Below are 20,901 nucleotides of genomic sequence, written 5' to 3'. Positions count from 1 at the left end.
TGTGTAACATTGTTCTGCATCTGTAACCATTTTTGTATTAGACACAGCAGACACATTGTATTGGTGTATAGTAAATACCTTTGCCTTTTAAGTTTAGCATTGTAACCATTGGGTAATGTGATACACAATTTTATGTCCATGTTTATTAAAACTCAAATAAATTGAACTTGCATTTTTCAGTTAATTCCTTTTCCTATTTTGCAGATATTTGTTTTGTGCATCAGGAGACCTTGTGAAAGTATATAGCACTACCACAGAGGAATGTATACGTGAATTGCAAGGTCATAAGAATCTGGTTACAGGCATACAGCTTAATCCACAAAACCATTTGCAGGTAAGGAAATTTTAACCAGTCATTACAACAGAGCATCCTAAGTAGTACTTTATGAACTAATCACAAATGCAGCACAGAAAATGCTACAGCCAATGATGAGCTCACTCAACAGTACCTAACCTGGTGCCCAGCTTTGGCCAGAGTTCAATGGGCACTAAATTTATTTTCTTCCTTTGAACAAATGAAAAGCTATTCACAAATCCTTTGGCAGCATTTGTCAATGCCATGATGGTGCCATGATACTGTGGTGTCAATTGTCCTTTGGAAAATCCTGGCAGTTCTGGACAATGTTTCTCACCGCCAAAGTGCCACCTTGGCTGAACAGAGGAGCACATTTAGTAATAGACTAAGACAATTGCGTTGCTCCAAACAGCTCTATATGAGGTCAGTCTTACCCTTGGCCATTGGAATCTATAAGTAGAGTCAACCTAAAGCCGGGGAAGTGATGACACCCTCCCAACCCCACCCCCGTTAGACCATTTTGTGGTAACTTATTTTTTATTCTTTCTACTTTTCCAGTATTTATATCTGTGCACTTGTAATCCTACTGTGACACTGTAATTTCCTTTGGGGTCAATAAAGTATCTGTATATCTATTAATATGAAGAAAATGGATAAATGGAAAGTTATGTTTCAGTTCTATCCAGTTAATCAAAATGTAATCAAAAAAAGTTTTTCTTGAAGTAAATTCTCACCAAATTGTTTGATCTGTCAGAACATTATTTCTATGATGAAATAACTGATAGATTAATTTTAGGCACCTTACCTCAAAGATGTTTTCCTCAAACTGCAGTCTTAAAAGCGTTGCAGTATAATTTTGTAGTGTTACGTAACCAGGTAACTTACCAGCAAAGATAGCGGGATCAGCTGAGTCAGATGCTACTATTTTCAAACGTTTTATTAAAAAAGGGGCACAAACGTATGGTTAATACAAAACATTCAGATCATATACATCGTCAAAACTCAATCTAAAACACCGGTGTAATAATAATCAATCAGAAATAAGCTCTAAGGTTGTCTAGGGGGTAGTACTGAATCCAATTGAAATATAAAGAGTCACTCAGAAGTCTGCAGGCTTTTCCCTTTTGGGAACCGCTGGGGTTTCACGTTGTGGAGAGAGAGATGGTTGAGAAAGGATAAACACTTGCCCGTCGTCTTGGCAGAGCAAATCCTTGGAATCCGGGGAGCAGGCTTCCCCGTTGTTAGTTAAAAGCGGTCTTCCGATGGTTCCAGCCACAGATTCAAAAGTCGGAATCTAACGCACGTGGCTTCCTTCAAAATGGTTTCCCGCTCCCACGGGAATCGGTATCGTGCTTCCTTGGTGTCTCCTTGGTGCGTCTGAGGGTTGTCCCCCCCTCAGACCCTCCTTTATACTTCTTCACGGGATCGCAGGTGTCAATCAGGTTGCAGGTGATGCGATCTCTCTCTCAACCAGCCCACTTTGCCCGAGGGCTTTTCACGTGGTCTTCATGAGACAATAGTCAATATCGTCTTTATTCTGCTTCTCGGGAGAACGTGGTCTTCCGCACGTCTCTCCCCCTCTTGGGTCAGTTGACCCCCCCTTGACTAGGGCTCTTGCGATTCTCACAAAGGAGGGGGCCGAGGTCATAACAGTAGGAAGAAACATAGATATTTTTAAATGGAAAGAGATAGGTAAATGTTGATGGCCATAAGGATCTTTGTATACATATTCATGACAAAACAAGTAAACATGCACTTACAGCTAGCAGTTAAGAATGCATGAGGTTTGCAAGGAGTTGGGGCAAAATGATGAAAGTCTGCTTTCATTATACACAGATTGGCATGGTCACACTTGACATACTGGATGCAGTTATGGTCTTTTATCTAATGAACAAAATATGTGTCTCTCAGAATCTTTCACCGATCGACTTCCCAGCTCTTTACTTCTCCCCTCCCCCTCTCCCTGTCCCACCTATCGCCTACCACCTTGTAGTCCTTCCTTCCCTCCCTCCACTTTCTTACTCTGACTCCATCTTTTTTCTCCAGTCCTGATGAAGGGCCTCAACCTGAAAAGTTCACTATTTACTCTTTTCTATAGCAGCTGCCTGACCTGCTGAGTTCCTCCAGAATTTTGTGTGTGTTGCTTGGATTTCCAGCCTCTGCAGATTTTCTCTTGTATGTGTCTCAGGCAGTGCAGCATGCTTCAAAATGTAGGTGTCCTTAGAAGAGATTTCAGGATCACCTATATTCACAAAAGTTTTAGAAGAATGTGAAATGATATCAGTGAGACAAACAAGGTTCTGAGATGTTAGATACTTATACTTTACCTTATTGTCACAAAACAATTGATACTAGAGCGTACAATCATCTCAGTGATATTTGATTCTGCACTTTGCGCTCTCTGAAGTAGCAATCGAAGTAAATATAATAAAAATTTAAATTATAAATCATAATTAGAAAATAGAAAAGGGAAAGTAAGGTAGTGCAAGTCAGGTCCAGATATTTGGAAGGTACAGCCCAGATCCGGGTCAGGATCCATTCAGCAGTCCTATCACTGAGATACTGAGAGACTTTTTCATCTGACTGCAGTCTATGACAATGGGGCATAGTGTGAGGTTAAAGGATTGACCATTTACAACCAAACTCAGTGATTTTCTTCAGAAAGTGAAATACAAGTATTTGGTTATAAGAAAACGCCAGAGATTAACATCACTGAATGACTGCGTATATTCAAAGAGCGAAAAGTGGCTACTTACTCTAGCCAAAGAGCCAAGGACATGGAAATGTCAAGAGCACAAGATCAGACATGATCTTAAAGACAAAGTAAACTTAAAGATGTAAGACCCTACGCGTTCTTCATGTTGGCAACAACTGGCATATTATTCTGAGAGGAGACATTATAATTAAGTTTTGGTAGCGGAGCATTCAGGGGAGATAAGAGTTAGCTGAGCTAGAGAAAAGGAGAATCCAAAGCCCAAAAGATTAATTGGAGAAAGGCCAATTTCAATAAGTTTGAAAGAAGGACTGACCCAAGTACTGTAAATTGGAACCAAAATTTGACAAATGAAACTAGTGTTTTCAAAGAGAATAATGACAGATTGTCATTATTAACTAGGACTTAAAACTAGTTGGAGTAGGCAGATGAAGTTTAGTGCAGAGCTGATGCATTTTGTGTGGAAGAATGTGGAAAGACATTGGAGAGAACATACATTTCTAAAAAAAATTGTAGCCTCATAAAGCATAGCAGCATATGTATGGACACATCACTGAAAGTTGTGGGCAGACTGAGAAAACAGTTCATGAAGCATACACGTTTCTGGGCTTTATCAATATAGGCATAATATAAAAGCAGAGAAGTTAAGCTGACTCTTTATAAAACACTAGCGAAACCACAACTTGAATAATGTTAGGAAGGAAGTGAACAGAAATATTAGAGAAGGTCAGGGAAATGCTTATGGGAATTATTCCTGAATTGAAGGACTAGGGTCGCAATATGGATGGGAAGATTAAGGATTAGAAGACATGAATGTTAAAAACAAAGCAAAGAGAATTTAGAGAAAAGTTAAGAGAACTATTTTACACAGAATGTAGGAACTGGAGATATAATGGTGACATTTACAGATAGACCTCAGTATGTGCGGTTGGGAGACTGTAGGTCTGACACGGTGGTCAGCAGCACAGGAGCGCCGCAGGGAACCGTACTCTCTCTGGTCCTGTTCACCCTGTACACATCAGACTTCCAATATAACTCGGAGTCCTGCCATGTGCAGAAGTTCGCTGATGACACGGCCATAGTGGGGTGTGTCAGGAATGGACAGGAGGAGGAGTATAGGAAACTGATACAGGACTTTGTGATATGGTGCAACTCAAACTACCTGCGTCTCAATATCACCAAGACCAAGGAGATGGTGGTGGACTTTAGGAGATCTAGGCCTCATATGGAGCCAGTGATCATTAATGGAGAATGTGTGGAGCAGGTTAAGACCTACAAGTATCTGGGAGTACAGTTAGACGAGAAGCTAGACTGGACTGCCAACACAGATGCCTTGTGCAGGAAGGCACAGAGTCGACTGTACTTCCTTAGAAGGTTGGCGTCATTCAATGTCTAGTGAGATGCTGAAGATGTTCTATAGGTCATTTGTGGAGAGTGCCCTCTTCTTTGTGGTGGCGTGTTGGGGAGGAAGCATTAAGAAGAGGGACGCCTCACGTCTTAATAAGCTGGTAAGGAAGGCGGGCTCTGTCGTGGGCAAAGTACTGGAGAGTTTAACATCGGTAGCTGAGCAAAGGGCGCTGAGTAGGCTACGGTCAATTATGGAAAACTCTGAACATCCTCTACATAGCACCATCCAGAGACAGAGAAGCAGTTTCAGCGACAGGTTACTGTCGATGCAATGCTCCTCAGACAGGATGAAGAGGTCAATACTCCCCAATGCCATTAGGCTTTACAATTCAACCGCCAGGACTTAAGAACTTTTTAAAAGCTATTATTAATGCTTTTTGAGATAGTGATTTAGATGCATATCATATTTTTTACTGAGTTAAGTATTGTATGTTATTAGTTTTGCTACAACAAGTGTATGGGACATTGGAAAAAAAGTTGAATTTCCCCATGGGGATGAATAAAGTATCTATCTATCTATCTATCTATGTTCCCTTGTGCCCTTCAAGAGGAATTAGACAAGACTGCGAGCCTTTGGTGAAAGGACCAGTTGGTAGAACTGGATAGTTTCTCTAACAGAGAGCTATGTCCTCTGGTGCAGAATTTAGATCTTTTGCTTCATATTGGTAGAAAGAAAGGATGTGCAGGAGCTTCTGGAAAGCATCAAGTTGGATAAGTCACAGGACCGTATGAGATGTACCCTAAGCTACTGTGGGAGGCAAGGGAGGAGATTGCTGAGCCTCTGGCGATGAGTTTTGCATCATCAATGGGGACGGGAGAGGTTCCGGAGGATTGGAGAGTTGCTGACATCCCATTATTCAAGAAAGGGAGTAGAGATAGCCCAGGAAATTATAGACCAGTGAGTCTTAGTTCAGTGGTTGGTAAGTCGATGGAGAAGGTCCTGAGTGACGGGAGTTATGAACATTTGAAAGACGTAAAGTATGATTAGGAATAGTCAATATGGCTTTATGAAAGGCAGGTCATACCTTACGAACCTGATTGAATTTTTTGAGGATCTGACTAAACACATTGATGAAGGTAGAGCAGTAGATGTAGTATATATGGATTTCAGCAAGGCATTTGATATGGTACCCCATGCAAGGCTTATTGAGAAAGTAAGGAGGCATGGGATCCAAGGATAAATTGCTTTGTGGATCCAGAACTGGCTTGCCCACAGAAGGCAAAGAGTGGTTGTAGACGGTTCATATTCTGCATGGAGGTCAGTCCAACAGTGGTGTGCCTCAGGGATCTGTTCTGGGACTCTTACTCTTCGTGATTTTTATAAATGACCTGGATGAAGAAGCGGAGGGATGGGTTAGTAAATTTGCTTATGACACAAAGGTTGGAAGTGTTGTGGATAGTGTGGAGGGTTGTCAGAGGTTACAGCGAGACATTGATAGGATGCAAATCTGGGCTGAGAAGTGACAGATGGAGTTCAACCCAGATAAGTGTGAGTTGGTTCATTTTGGTAGGTCAAATATGATGGCAGAATATAGTATTAATGGTAAGACTCTTGGCAGTGTGGAGGATCAGAGGGATCTTGGGGTCAGAGTCCATAGGACACTCAAGGCTGCTGTGCAGGTTGATTCTGTGGTTAAGAAGGCATATCGTGTATTGGCCTTCATCAATCGTGGGATTGAGTTCAAGAGCCAAGAGGTAATGCTGCAGCTATATAGGACCCTGGTCAGACCCCACTTGGAGTACTGTGCTCAGTTCTGGTCGCCTCACTATAGGAAGGATGTGTAAACCATAGAGTGCAGAGGAGATTTACAGGGATGTTGCCTGGATTGGGGAGCATGCCTTATGAGAATAGGTTGAGTGAACTCAGCCTTTTCTCCTTGGAGCGACGGAGGATGAGAGGTGACTTGATAGAGTTATATAAGATAATGAGAGGCATTGATTGTGTGGATAGTCAGAGGCTTTTTCCCAGGGCTGAAATGGCTAGCACAAGAGGGCATAGTTTGGTACAGAGAAGATATCAAGTGTAAGTTTTTTTACGCAGAGATTGGAGAGTGAATGAAATGGGCTGTCAGCGACAGTGGTGGAGGCAAATACGATAGGGTCTTTTAAGAAACTCCTGGACAGGTATATGGATCTCAGAAAAATAGATGTCTATGGGTTACCCTAGGTAATTTCTCAGGTAAGGACATGTTTGGCACAGCTTTGTGGGCCAAAGGGCCTGTATTGTGCTGTAGATTTTTTTATGTTTCTATGTTTCAAAACGTGACTTTATATCTTTAGTCAAGATGAATCTTGGTGTTATTGTCTTTTTTCTTTTTAGTAGAAAGGAAAATGCCTTCCACATTCATACACCAAGTAGAATTCCCTCCTGAAAGATGATCTTGTAGGCCCTTTTTCCAGATATTGATGAGATCTTAAATAATGACTGTCACACTTGTATCAAAAGTTTAAGTAAGCATAAGTATTTTGTAAAGATTGTCTTAAATTTGTAGCTATTATTTATTTGTTGACAGCTATACTCTGCATCATTGGATGGCACCATCAAACTTTGGGACTTCACTGATGGAATCTTAATAAGAGTAAGTGGTGCAATGTTATGAATCATAGAATGAAGAATCAATTTTATTTAAAGACATGCATACTTACTTTTTTTTCTTCCATCCAGACATTTACAGTGAATGTTAAACTACTTGCTTTATACACACCTGCTGTTGGTCCAAACACAATCTTTGCTATTATTCCAAGTGCTAAAGGTCAGTGAACAGCATAATCTGAGTTTACTTTTGCTAATGTTAAGGAATGATCTTAAATTGGGATATCTACTGGTGGACTCAAGCAGTGAGTCTGAGGTCAGAGTGCAGGAATTCTGAGCTGAGCTGGTTATACTTGCATTTAGCTTCTCAGACCATTAATTGAAAATGGGAATGAAGGTATTTTGGAATTATTGTTAATTTTAGGTGTTTACAAGTTTTTTTTAAGATTTAAAAGCTGTTTATGTAAATATTCAGATCCCTCTGAAATGCATCTGATCATTGATACTTTCTGTGGCATACTTAATGATTGATTTGTAATCTGTATTGTGTAGTGTTTCAGTTGGTGTCCATCAATCTGCCTAAGTCAACTTCCCAAGAAGTTGATGCAAAAGAATTTTCTGTCATTTTGGAAGATGTATGTGAGTCACCAAAATTAACTGCTTTTGGAAGAGAGGTATAACTCTTTGATTTTCCAGCTTGAAAATGTGATTGTTTATGTAATTTAAATTAATTGTCAAAATAGTATATCAAAGTTACCAATATTGAAAGCAATTTGTACTTTGCATCAATCAAGATGTTAATCTGGATATAGTGATATTTACATTTCATTGTAAAGTAATCTGATTTTTATTTGTGGGAGGTGGAAAATTATAATTCAGGTTGCTGCTTCTTTCCATTGGGGAATTTCTTAAACAAGTTGACAGCAAAAATAATTTTTTTTCTATTTATATGGGTGATATATGCGTGAATTACAAGGACATTTGTTTGGTGTTGGACTGTTTACTAAGAGTGAAATGATGCGGGTATAGAAAAGCAAGTATTGGTTATTCGTGTATCTCTGACAAAGATTTGGGTACTTAATGAGGTAGCTACAATGATGTAGAAATTACATTTCTAAACAAATTTTATTCAGTTGAATTTTATTTCAGCTGGTCTGAATATAAATATTTACTGATGCCCATTGTTCTTTTGTTCACAATTCCTTAGCAAATGATGCAGTCCATAGCTGCAGCAGAATAACCTAGTTCATATTGACAAAAGGTCTGTAAAGTGGCAGGTATCAGTTATGCCACAAAGATCTAAGGCAATATTTTCCAAGAAGGGAGAGTCTAATTACTGTCAATATCCTGTGGGTAATTATTAAGCAAAAGCTCATCTGGAGCAAACAACTGCTTAAATATTATGGCCAAAAGAACAAGTTAGATGCTTGGTAACATATGTTGACTGACTTGTCTATGTAGCACAAATCAGGAGTGTGATGAATGCTCTTCATTTCTCTGTGTTGTATCACTGTGACAACCCAAAAAAATCACTTTCTCCAGAATGAAGCAATTCTTTTGATTAGACATCTTAAATATTAAATTCCCTCACCACTGAAGTGCAATGGCTGCAGCATGTACCATCTAGAAAACAACAACGTGGCTCTTGCCTAGGCTACTGAGACATGCATCTCCCAATGTCGTAACCAGGGAACACCACTATCTGTTCTCCAAGCTACTCCTTGACCTGGAGATGTTTTGCTGTTTTGTCAAAATCAAATGGTCTAAATCCTGAATTTCCTGAACTCCCTATCCAATGACAGTGGGGATACCTTCACCAGAAATACTTCAGAGATTCAAGAAGGCAACTTGCCACCGCCTTCTCGAAGCCAGTTGGGGATGAGCAGTAAGTGGTTGTTTGATCAGTGAGGCCCAGAGCCGAGGTTCCTTTATTCAAAACATTTTGTCTTCATTTTTCCATCAGGGTGCATATGTTGCTTCAGTTAAAAAACTTGAGCTCCAAGTGTTTTTCTTCAAGAAGAAAAAGCACTTAAGGTAATCTTTGATTTATACATAGATGTTCAAGTATATTACTTTTATAATGTGAAACAAGTCTGGAAAACCTGGTTTACAATTGAAACAATAATAATTCTGCTTTGGTTTGAGGTTTCCTTTGAGTGCCAAATATTGCAAAAGAAGTACTAATGCCTTCACCTGTATAGCCTGTCATCCAAAGGAAGACTGCATAGCAACAGGTCACCAAGATGGCAAAATCCGTCTCTGGTATGGTATTTTTATTACTTAGATTAAATTCATCGATCTTTGGCTGCCAGCATGCAATCAGATTTGGGTTTTTTTTCCTGCTATTTGTTAAGTCATTTCTTCTTACATACTAATATTGGAATAACTATTTCCGATTTTGTTATGTATTGCTCATAGAGGAATTCTCTATTCTATCTCCAAATGTGCATTAACAAAATGCAAGCAATATAATAAAACTTATTACTTGTGACTCTTGGGTTCTTGGTTTTAACTTTAATTTTATCGGCAAATAGCAATAACTAGTCAAGAGCTTATGAAGTTACATAAACTAAACAATTGACACAGGTCAATTGGATTTCAATTGAATCCTGTAAATAAAGTTGTAATGAGTGTGATTGAACTCGTTAATTTGACAATAGCCTAAAGAAATAGTTCTGGCTATAATATGGCCATTGGAATTCATTATTCACTCTTCCGGCCCTGCCATTTAGTTTTACAGCCTGTAAATCTGATAAAACACTCAAAACCACAGTCTCCTCAGTTGTAAATGCTGTAATATAGAGTGCATGGTTGCAAAAGGCATCATTTGTTGAGAAAATCATAGTGTATAATACTCTCTCAGACAATATTTTACACATGATATGTAGTCAATTTAATAAACTGTTGGTCCAGCATTTTCAATTAATAACTAGTTCTAGGAGACTAAAATGCAAATAACAAAATGATACATACACTATACAAAACTAGAAGTAAAAGCTTTTCATATACTTAAAAATGAAGTGAACAGAAAGAAAGTATTTTACATATTTATCCAGAACCTTAATTAAGAAAGCATAATTCAATTCAGACTATAAATTTAACCTGTGGTGTTGTATAAATAATATATAAAAATAAATAAAATTAGGACATTATAATCTTCAGAACAGCACAGCGTATTAGCAAATGAGCCACAGTGCTAGTGCCATGAATCAAAAAATGTCTGGACATGTTCTATTATGAAACATTAATTAAATACCTGTCATGTAAGCAATCATGTAACTTTGAGGTACACACTACAAACAGCTATTCCAGCTTCAACATTTTTTTATTATGTTAAATGAGAGAAAATTTGTTTCTTTTCTTTAACTTCTGCAAATTGTTTGACTTGATTTATAATTCACAGGTGGAAATTTAATGACAAAAAGGAGTATACATACTCTTCACTGCATTGGCACCATGAGGCCGTCAACGACTTGATCTTCTCGACAGAAGGTAGGAAACAAGCAATTTGATTTCTAACCTAAATCTCTGGGAGTTAGTCAACGGGTTTTAATGCACCTTATCGGGTTTTCGGCACGGACTAGGAGGGCCGGAATGGTCTGTTTCCGTGCTGTGATTGTTATATGGTTATTACTATTTAAAGCAAGTTTAGGAAGTTTATTTTAGAACAAATACAAAGTACAAGTAAACAAAAACAAAATAGAAACACGACCAGGTCTTCTGCTTTGAACCTGTTGTCATTCAATAGGATCATAGGTGGTCATCTAGCAATGTTTTTTCACTATCGCCATATCTCATGATTTCCTTAATATCTAGCTATTTCCTAATATCTGTTTGAACAAACTCTGTCTAAGTTGTATGGGCTGCACCACTGTGCCACCTTTTCCCTCAGAAATGCAGCGGAAAATTAGCCAAGTTTTCAAACAACAGACACAAAATGCTGGTGGAACACAGCAGGCCAGGCAGCATCTATAAGGACAAGCACAGTCGACGTTTCGGGCTGAGACCCTTAGGCCCGAAACGTTGATAGTGCTTCTCCTTATAGATACTGCCTGGCCTGCCGTGTTTCACCAGCATTTTGTGTGTGTTGTTTGAATTTCCAGCATCCACAGATTTCCTTGTGTTAGCCAAGTTTTCTGTGCTTTTTCTTAGGAATAAAGGTGAGATTACCAGGCCTTGACCAGTATTGTCTTGTCCTCTCAGGCCACAAGCAAGGTCCCAAGGGCTGACAAGTAGCAAATGTTGTTCCATTATTCAAGAAGGGAAATAGTGATGATACTGGAAATTATTGATCAAAAAATCATATTTCAGTGGTAGGGAAGCAACCAGAGAGGATTCTTATGGATAGTATTTATGAGTATTTGAAAAACCATGGCCTAATTCGAAACAGTCAGCATGGCTGTATGCAGGGTGAATCACATCTGACTAACATGATTGAGTTTTTTGAGGAAATGAAGATAGAGCTGTGGATGTAGTCTACCTGGATTCTGGTAAGGTGTTCAACAAGGCCCCTCATGGGAGACTAATCCAGAAGTTTAAGGTACATGGGATCCACAGTGAATGGTCATAACACCATGGTTATTGTTAATAGTTAATGGGGGCATGTTCTTTCTGGAGTTCTGTGATAAGTGGTGTTCCATACAGATCTGCACTGAGACCTCTGATGTTTGTGATGTATATAAGAGACTTGGATGAAAATGTGCATGGTGGGTTAGTAAATTTACAAAAATTGGTGGTGTTGAAGACCAGCAAAGGGTACGGCAGGATGTGCAGTAGATCAGTTGCAAATTTTCTTTGGGGTTCTAATGTTTTCTGTCATTCGTTAGGGTTTTTCTTCTGTTTCATGGATGTCTCTGAAGAGTAAGAATTTCAGAGAGATGATTTCAGTTAAAATATTTTCTGAGCGGTTAGCCATTACCTTAGTGAGAATTTTTGCATCCACATTTACTAATGAAATAGGTCTATATGATGAACATTCAGTAGGGTCTTTATCTTTCTTAAGGATTAAGGAAATAGATGCTTCATAAAAGGAAGAAGGTAAACTACCCTTCTCAAAGGATTCATGAAATATTTCCAAAAGAAACGGAGAAAGTAATCTTTCAAATTACTTTCAGTTAAGAATTTCAGTTTGTATATTGTATACATTCTCTGATTTTAAATTGAACCATTGAATATGGCCAGAGAAATGGCAGGTGTACTTTATCCTGACCAAAATGAAGTATTGCACCTTGGGAGATCAAGTGTAAATGTACAATGTTATTGGCAAAACCCTTAATAGTTTTGTTGTGCAGAGGTATCTTGGAATCCAAGTCCATAGCTGCCTTAAAGTGGCTACACAGGTTGATGAGGTGGTTTAAAAAAAAAGGCTTATGGAATGCTTTGCATTTATTTGACAAGGAATTGAGTTCAAGAGTCAGAGCGTTATGTTGCCGCTTTATAAAACTAGTTAGGCTGCATTCATTTCTGTTTGCTCCTTTACAGGGAGGACATAGAGGCTGCAGAAGAGGTTTGTCAGGATCAGAGAGCATGTGCAATCAGGAGAGGCTGAGAGGAGATCTCATCTAAGTGTGTAAGGTTATAAGAGGCATAGAGAGAGTAGTCAGACAGTATCTTTTTCCCAGGGTTGAAATGTCTACTACTATATGGCATGCATTTAAGGTGAGGGGGGGGGGGGTAAGCTTGAAGGAGATATGTGGAACAAGTTTTTCTTTACACCTAGTGTTGGGTGTCTTGAATGCGCAGCCTGTGGTGGTAACAGAAGTGAGTATATAGATGTGTTCAGGAAGCTCTTAGATAGGCAAGGGAATGTACAAGAAGTGTAGGCAGAAGGGATTTGTTTAGTTGACCATTTGATTACTAGTTTCATTAGTTCTGCACAAAATTGTGAGTTGAAGGGCCTGTTCTAAGGTGGTGTTGTTTAATTTATTTAAGAGATACAGCGCAGAACGGGCCCTTGCAGCCTCACGAGGTGTGCCACCTGGCAACCCACCGCATCACAGTGACCAATTAACCTACTAACCAGTACGTCTTTGGACTGTGAGTGGAAACGAGAGCATCCGGAGGAAACACATGCAGTCACTGGGAGATGGTATAAACCTCTTCCAGTCAGTGAATTGAACTCTGAACTCCCTAAGCAGTAATAGCATCGCACCAACCTCAGTGGTACTGTGGCGCACCACAGTAACAAGAAGTGTGTTCTATGTTCACATTCCAAATCATGAGTGACAGCTGCGCTGTTGTTGGGTATTGTTACTGATTTCCTTTTTCAGGAATGACTTCACTAAGTAATTGCCACTGTGCTCCATACTTGCATCCGCATTACCTCATATTTTTCCAGCAGGTGTGCTCATCTTGGAAAACCATGCAGGATTATTTGATCTGGAGGCCTGGGTGCCACAGCTAAACACCAAAGCAGTTTGAGCAGCTCCTGGCCTGGAACAACTGGCAGTCCAATCACTCACTGCTTGTAATCAGATATACTTAAAACTAATTCAAATAGATTTAAGCAATAAGAGCTTTTTTAAAAAGTTTGGAAAGCAATGTACTTAATACTGGAAACTGTTATAAAGTAAAAACACAAAACAAAACTGAACCTATCCTCTGGGCTGCAATTTGAATCGGTCATTGATTTCATTCAAATGAGTGGAGTCATACCACACAAGTTACATAAGGCTTGTGAAAAACTATAGTATTGCATCACAATGCACCTAGTCCCTCAGGTTTGTACACCAGCAGTGAATCCAGTGGCAGGGCAGGAGGTCAGATGCTTTGTCATCTGACCTACAGATGATCTCCAAGCTCTTTATTTTAGCAAACAGGTACAAAAGTCAGAAATGAGCTGACCTGCAAACCAAAAGATAAAGCTGATGTTTCCATTGACCTTGGGAAAGTCTGTTGTGGCCCAATGACACTCTTACGAGCCAACCTAATTACTCTATGTAGTTTTGAGAGGCAGAGTACAAGGGGAAGCTACAAGCAATGCGAGATGTGACTTGGAATTTTTCTTTTCCTAGTTTTTAGTTTGCTGGGATGTTTTGTAGCCATGTAATCTTTACATGATGGTTGCTTGTAAAAGGCTTGAAAAAGTTGTTCTTGAACGATCGTTTTTCTTGTTGCATTTATGTTTTGTAGGTACCATTTTGCTGAGTGGCGGAATAGAGGCTGTTTTAGTTCGGTGGTGGTTTGGTTCAGAATCGAAGAAAGACTTCCTACCTCGTCTTGGTGACGCCATTGAGCATATTGCAACCTCTCCCGATGGTTCCTTCCATTCCACATCCCATGGTGATAATAGTAAGAACAGATTATTTCTCAGGACTATTTGTGTTAAAGTAAAATTGAAGTTTATATTAAGCTTTTTCCATTATTTCTGGCATTGATCAACAAGTTTTTAAAATTCTGCAGCTTACTAGATTATAAAATAGTCATTTGATTTATGAAATTTTGTATTTATTCATTTGGGTTAAGGTTTATCTGTTACTCTGTTTATATTTTACTGCTAAATCTTATTTTTGTGCTTTTAATATATAACTGATTTTTTTTACTCTGAGATATTGAAATATTTTTTAATTGTAAACTGAACATAAGAAATAGGAGCAGAAGGAGGTCATCTGGCTTGTCGAGCCTGCTCCATTGGTCAATAAGATCATGGCTGATCTGGCCATGTACTCATCTCCACCTTACCTGCCTTTTCCCTAAAACCCTTAATTCCCCATCTATGCAAAAGTCTATCCAGCCTTGTCTTAAATGTATTTACTGAGTTAGCCTCCACTGTTTCATTGGGCAGAGAATTCCACAGATTCACCATTCTCTGGGAAAAGCATAATACTCCATTTAATTAATACTATTTTGAACAGGGTTGTAAAACAAGCCCATTTTTTAACATGCTATTTTCTGTTTTTACCACTGTTTCCTTTTGGGAAGGTACTTTTCAGACAAAGTTCTGAAATAACTAATTCCTGAAAGTACTCAACAGGGTAGGCACCATTGGTGGGGTGAGAAACAGTTAATGTTCTGGAACTGTCACAAGGCTATCTACCTTCTGTTTTACACTCATACTGCTTACTTGTACGTCATTCATATATGTATAAGTAATACATTTAATCAATTATATATGCTCACTAATTGGTGAACAATTGCTTTCTAATTTCTCTAAGCAAAGTGTCATGAGCTTGCATTCTATCGCAGTTTTTCCTACTCAAAGTAAAATTTTCACCACAGTAATGACAATGTTGTACTCCCAACCCCAATAATTGTTTAATTTATTTAGCACTGTCGTGGGTCCTGTGATACAATTTAGTTAAACACAATTTTCAAATAGCACATATTACTGTGATCAATGATTGCTCTATTTTTCTTCAAAATTTAAAGTGATGCTGCAGATATTCAGAGCTGCAAAAGGAAACTGTTGTAATAGGTGACTGTATTTGGAGAAGGGATTCTAAGAACATTTCAGGCCTATGACACTTTTGAATCCATACCATTTTGAAACCTACCCCATAAATTTTGAACTAATTAATAAATTTTCACTGCCTATTCCATCGGGTTCTCCACCTTTATCTATAACAGCGATCAAAATGGGTATGTGGATTTCTTCCTTTAATGTTTTTCTCCTGTTGTTTCTCTTTACATAGTCCTTTTTCTGACTTGGTCATCAATCTAATTTTGTACTATTTGTCTGCTTCTCTATTTTCATATTCAGTAGGTCACTCCCCCCCCCCCCCCCCCCCCGACCTATTTCATCCTGTTCTCTATCCTATTTGCATATTAGGATAGCAACCTAGTCCAAAGCTTTCACGAGTGAAAGGTTGCTGTAGATCCCTTCTTGTCCTTTTCAGAATCACAATCTTGTTTATTATTGCTGACTTACATGGTGTGGTTTGCTTCGCGGCAGCTGTAAAATACAAAGACATGAACAATTCCTGTAAATTACCGAATAAATAGGCAAAACCAAAAGAAATAACAAGGTAGTGTTCTTGGGTTCCCTGAACTGTTCAGAAGACTGATGGCAGAGGGCAAGAGGCTCTTCCTAAATCATTGAGTATGGGTCTTCATCTCCTTCCCGAACACCTCATCCCAAAGAATTTTAAGGATTCAGTTTCACCAAATGACCACCTCCACCCCCACACCAATCTCCACTTGCATTCTGGGTCTGTTCTCAGTTTACGTTCCCTTGTGACTTGTTAACTTCTCTATGTGCATTTATATAACAGTGCTTCAGGTTTAATTGGCACCCTTGTTTCTTTATATGATTTCTAGCCTTCCTGTATAATTTCTAACACAACTGTCTGCCCATTTTCTGCATGTTTTGTAACTATATTTTAATGCAACACGATTTTTCTTTCAGGAATAGTTATTATAAGAAGCAATCTGTGGCTCTCTGCTATAATTCAGGGTTTGGTTAAAGGTATGTTGACATTTAATTGGATGATTTGATTTCACTGTAATCTCATTAGTATGATCTTGCTGATTTTTGTCTATCTTCCCCCCTAGGTCAGGAAGTTATGACTGGTTTGATGATTGATCCAAGGAGCAAAGCTTTGGTTCTAAATGGAAAACCAGGGCATTTGCAGTTTTACTCACTTCAGACTGACAAGCAATTATACAATGTAAGTGTGCAATTGTTTCAAAGAACTTTGCTATTTTTTTAAAATCAGCCTGCTACATTTTACATGAAATTGCTTCCAGTAACTGTACCAGTCCTGTACGTGTAAATTTATTGTAAAGGATTTCCATAATTTAGTTTCCTAAATTATGTTTGCTTTCTTTTTAAAAGAAAGAGCATGTGCATTTCCATTTGTTATATTTTTAAATAATTTTGTGTGGCATATCTTTAGGTTGTTTTAAAGAATATATTTTCTTTTAAGTCAAATAATAGAGTTGTTATATTTTGGGGTTTGAACATTAATGTGTATTCTGAAACATAAGCTGCATGGTGTAGTTACCATGTCTGCATATAATCTGGAGGGGTCAAAGATTTGGTTCAGCTGTTGTTTAGCTAGATGTTGAAATTGATATTTTTGGTTAGTCTTTAAGGTTTTGAACAATTCTTGATTTTGCAGCAGTTGTAGGGTTATGGAATTTACACTAATTTAAGACTGATCTTGTTATTTTTACCTTAAATAACCCTTGATTAGATTCAATCCATGGAATAGCTTGGTGGCATGAATAATCTTCAGCCAGGTATTGATGTCTCAAGTAATTTCTAATGAAATTCTTGCATCTAGGATATGCAGTGCAAGCTGTTAGGATTTGTGCAACACTGGATTTATGCAGTAATAGAATTGTCAAAAATTGGTGAATTGTTTTATAGCTTCTCTTTCCAATGCTATGATAATGTCAAGTAATCAGGATTGTGTCTTATTGTAACTATAGGCTAAATGTTCACCAAAAAATCTTCAACAGATAATTTCATATTTAGATTGCATTCTGAAGATAGTTGCTGCCAAGGTCCAAATCAAAAATAAAGCAAGTTTTAAGTTGAAATCTGTGGCTTTGTGTACCACCAAAGTTCAAAGTAAATTTATTATCAAAGCAACACACACAAAATGCTGGAGGAACTCTGCAGGTCAGGTAGCATCTATGGAAAAGAGTAAACAGTCGACGTTTTGGGCCAAGACCCTTCTTCAGCACAGAGAGGGAGAGATGCCTGAATTAAAAGGTTGATGGGGGGGAGGGACTAGTGAGGTGGGTGGGAAAGGTCAAGGGCTGGGGAAGTACATACATCTCACCATACAGCCCCTATAAGAATTCACCCTCCCTTTTTAATATGGCACACCAAATCATCACTGATGCAGCCAGTTGGTTATTGAAGTCACATAATTAGTTAAATGGAGATTTGTTTTTGAAGACCTGTGTGTTGTCAAGGTGTTTCCATTGATTATATATAGTAAAAATACACCTGTATCTGGAAGGTTCAGCTGCTGGTGAGCCGGTATCCTGGCAAAAACTACACCATAAAGACAAAAGATCAGTCCAAGCAACTTCACAAAAAGGTTATGGAAAAGCACAAGTCAGGAGATGGATAAAAGACAATTTCCGAATCACTGAATATCCCGTGGAGTACAATTAAAGTCAGTCATCAAGAAATGCAAAGAATATGGCACAGCTGTAAATCTGCCTCGGCCAGGCCATCCTCAAAAACTGAGCAATCTGTGCAAGAAGGAGACTAGTCAGGGATGACATCAAGTGACCTATGACAGCTCTGGAGGAGTTACAAGCTTCAGTGGCTGAGAAGGGAGAGACTGCATACAACTGTTGCCTGTGTGCTTCACCAGTCACAGCTTTATGAGAGAGTGGCAAAGAGAAAACCACTGTTGAAAAAACCTCACATGAAATCTCAGCTAGAGTTTGCCAGAAGGCATGTGGGAGACTCTGAATTCAGCAGGAAGAAGGTTCTATAGTCTGATGAAAGCAAAATTGAGCTTTTAGGCCATCAGACAAAACACTATGTTTGCTGTACGCCAAACACCACAGGTCAAAAGCATGCCATTCCTACGGTGAAGCATGGTGGTGGCTGCATCATCCTCTGGGGATGCTTCGTGCAACAGGCCCTGGGAAGCTTGTGAAGTTGGAGGAAAACCTGATGCAGTCTACAAGAGAACTGTAACTTTGGAGAAGATTTGTTTTCCAGCAAGAAAATTACCCCAAGCATAAAGCCAAAGTTACATAGGAATGACTTAAGACAACAAAGTTAATGTCCTGCAGTGGCCAAGTCAAGAGTCCAGATATCAGTTTGTGGTTAGACTTCAAAAGGGCTTTTCACTCATGATCTCCATGCAATCTGATAGAGCTTAAGCAGTTTTGTAAAGAAGATTGGGGAAAAATTGCAGTGTCTAGATGTGCAAAGCTGATAGAAACACAGACTTAAGGCTGTAATTGTTGCCGATGTATCTACTAAATACTGAGTTGAAGGGGGTGAATACTTATGCAATCAATTATTTTCTGTTTTATATTTGTAATTAATGTAGATCACTCTGTAGAGATCTGTTTTCAATTTGGCACTGGAAGTGTTTTTCTGTTGATCAGTGCCAAAAAAGCCAAGTTAAATCCACCATGATTCAATGTTGTAAAACAATATAACACGAAACTTCCAGGGACGGGGTGTGAATACTTTTGATACGCATTGTACATAATATTTCTCTGCATGGGTAAGGAAATGTGATGCGAAGGTCATGGGGCGTTCACTTCCATCACCCATAACACGTGACATGACTGCACCTACACCATAAGCAAGGTATCACAGGCAAGCTTCACTAGACAATGTGGATCATAATGTGTGAGTATAGTGCCCGATGTCACCATTGCCTTTGTCTTTTGGAAAGCCTGCTCATACTACATTGTCCATGGCCATTTCTTCCCGATCTGCAGTAATGTGTTAAAGGGGTAGAGCACAGTAGCCAGGTTTTGACGGAACCTGTTGTCGTAATTGACAAATGCTAAAAAGGACTCATCGAAAATAGATGATTATGTGGCGACCCACTTTCTACGCAGGCGAACCGGCTCACAAATAGCTAGCGCGCAGGGGGAGACTTTGGTAATGCACCTCTGATGTCATTTCCGCCCGGAGAGGGCAGGCGCTAGGGATTTAAATGCCAGCACCGCGAAGTTTGAATAAACTAGTCTCAAAACGACTTACCGACTGCGTGTCGTTATTTCAGCGCTGTGTCTAGCACATCGCTACCTTGGTGACCCCGACGGTCCAAACGGGACTTGGACCAAAGATGACCCACTCTTCATCTGTTCACGCAGTTTCGCTAAAACTGCCGACTTTCTGGACGCTGCGACCACGCGTGTGGTTTAGCCAAGCAGAAGCCCAGTTCCAGATTCGGCAGATCTCTTCTGATTCCAGGCGTTACTATCACGTGGTGAGCGCCCTTGACCAGCAGACGGCCGCCCAGGTTGCGGATTTCATACAGTTGCCCCCAGAAAAAGGCAAATATGAAGCATTCAAAGCGCTGCTCATTGGGACCTTTGGCATCTCACGACGTGAGCGAGGTGCCCGCCTGCTTCACCTGGACAGTTTGGGAGACAGACTGCCGTCAGCATTGATGAACGAGATGCTGTCCCTGGCTGACGGACATAAGCCCTGCCTCATGTTCGAGCAAGCGTTCCTGGAGCAACTGCCCGAGGACATACACCTGCTGCTGGCTGATGCAGATTTCAGCGACCCCCGGAAGGTGGCGGCCCGGGCAGACGTGCTGTGGAAAGCCAAGAGGGAGAGCGTGGCGTCCGTCTGTCAGATTACCAGGCCACGCACCAGACCAGACCAGGCCCGGCAGGGGGGTGCACACAACACAGGCAGGAGTGAGGAGACCAGTGAACAGTGGTGTTTCTACCACCAGCAGTGGGGCACAAAAGCCCGCCGTTGTCGCCCGCCCTGCAAGGGCTAGGGCCAGCTGCCGCTAATGACTATGGGGGCAGGCCACCAGGACAGCCTCTTGTACGTCTGGGACAAACGGTCGGGACGCCGCTTCTTGGTCGACACCGGAGCGGAGATCAGCGTTTTGCCCCCGACGGGGTACGACACCCACAACAGGAAGCCAGGACCCACCCTGAGGGCCGCAAACGGCAGCACGATACGGACCTACGGCACCCGCACAGTGCAGCTGCAGTTCGGCGCCAGCCGGTTCACTTGGGACTTCACACTGGCCGCGGTGGCCCAACCACTCCTGGGGGCAGACTTCTTGCGAACTCACAGCCTGCTGGTCGACTTGCAAGGGAAAAGACTGATACATGCCGAGACTTTCCAGGCATTCTCCCTGGGTGAAGCCAAGTTGCCGGCCCCACACCTGGACTCCATCACGCTGTCGGACAACAAATTCACCAGAATCCTGGCGGACTTCCCATCAATCCTGGCACCGCAGTTCAAGGCAGGCATGCCCAGACACCGGGTACAGCACCACATCCTGGCCCAGGACCACCCCTCCACGCCCGCGCACGAAGGCGCACCCCGGA

The 20,901-nt window shown here is 40.3% G+C and overlaps 1 protein-coding gene across 1 annotated transcript in view; it reads left to right on the top strand.

Annotated features, from left to right (window-relative positions):
- Nucleotides 1-20,901, top strand: part of wdr75 (WD repeat domain 75) — a 46,657-nt gene that overhangs the window by 4,581 nt on the left and 21,175 nt on the right. The window contains exons 2-11 of the mRNA XM_073047007.1: nucleotides 205-334; nucleotides 6,929-6,994; nucleotides 7,081-7,168; nucleotides 7,501-7,622; nucleotides 8,912-8,982; nucleotides 9,094-9,210; nucleotides 10,352-10,440; nucleotides 14,080-14,238; nucleotides 16,292-16,351; nucleotides 16,438-16,553. Coding sequence (XP_072903108.1) covers nucleotides 205-334; nucleotides 6,929-6,994; nucleotides 7,081-7,168; nucleotides 7,501-7,622; nucleotides 8,912-8,982; nucleotides 9,094-9,210; nucleotides 10,352-10,440; nucleotides 14,080-14,238; nucleotides 16,292-16,351; nucleotides 16,438-16,553 — 1,018 coding nt within the window. The remainder of the gene's footprint in view (nucleotides 1-204; nucleotides 335-6,928; nucleotides 6,995-7,080; nucleotides 7,169-7,500; nucleotides 7,623-8,911; nucleotides 8,983-9,093; nucleotides 9,211-10,351; nucleotides 10,441-14,079; nucleotides 14,239-16,291; nucleotides 16,352-16,437; nucleotides 16,554-20,901) is intronic.

Source organism: Hemitrygon akajei, chromosome 5, assembly GCF_048418815.1.
Source record: "Hemitrygon akajei chromosome 5, sHemAka1.3, whole genome shotgun sequence".
Classification (NCBI taxonomy): Eukaryota; Metazoa; Chordata; class Chondrichthyes; order Myliobatiformes; family Dasyatidae; genus Hemitrygon; species Hemitrygon akajei.
This window is presented reverse-complemented; position numbering and strand designations above follow the sequence as displayed.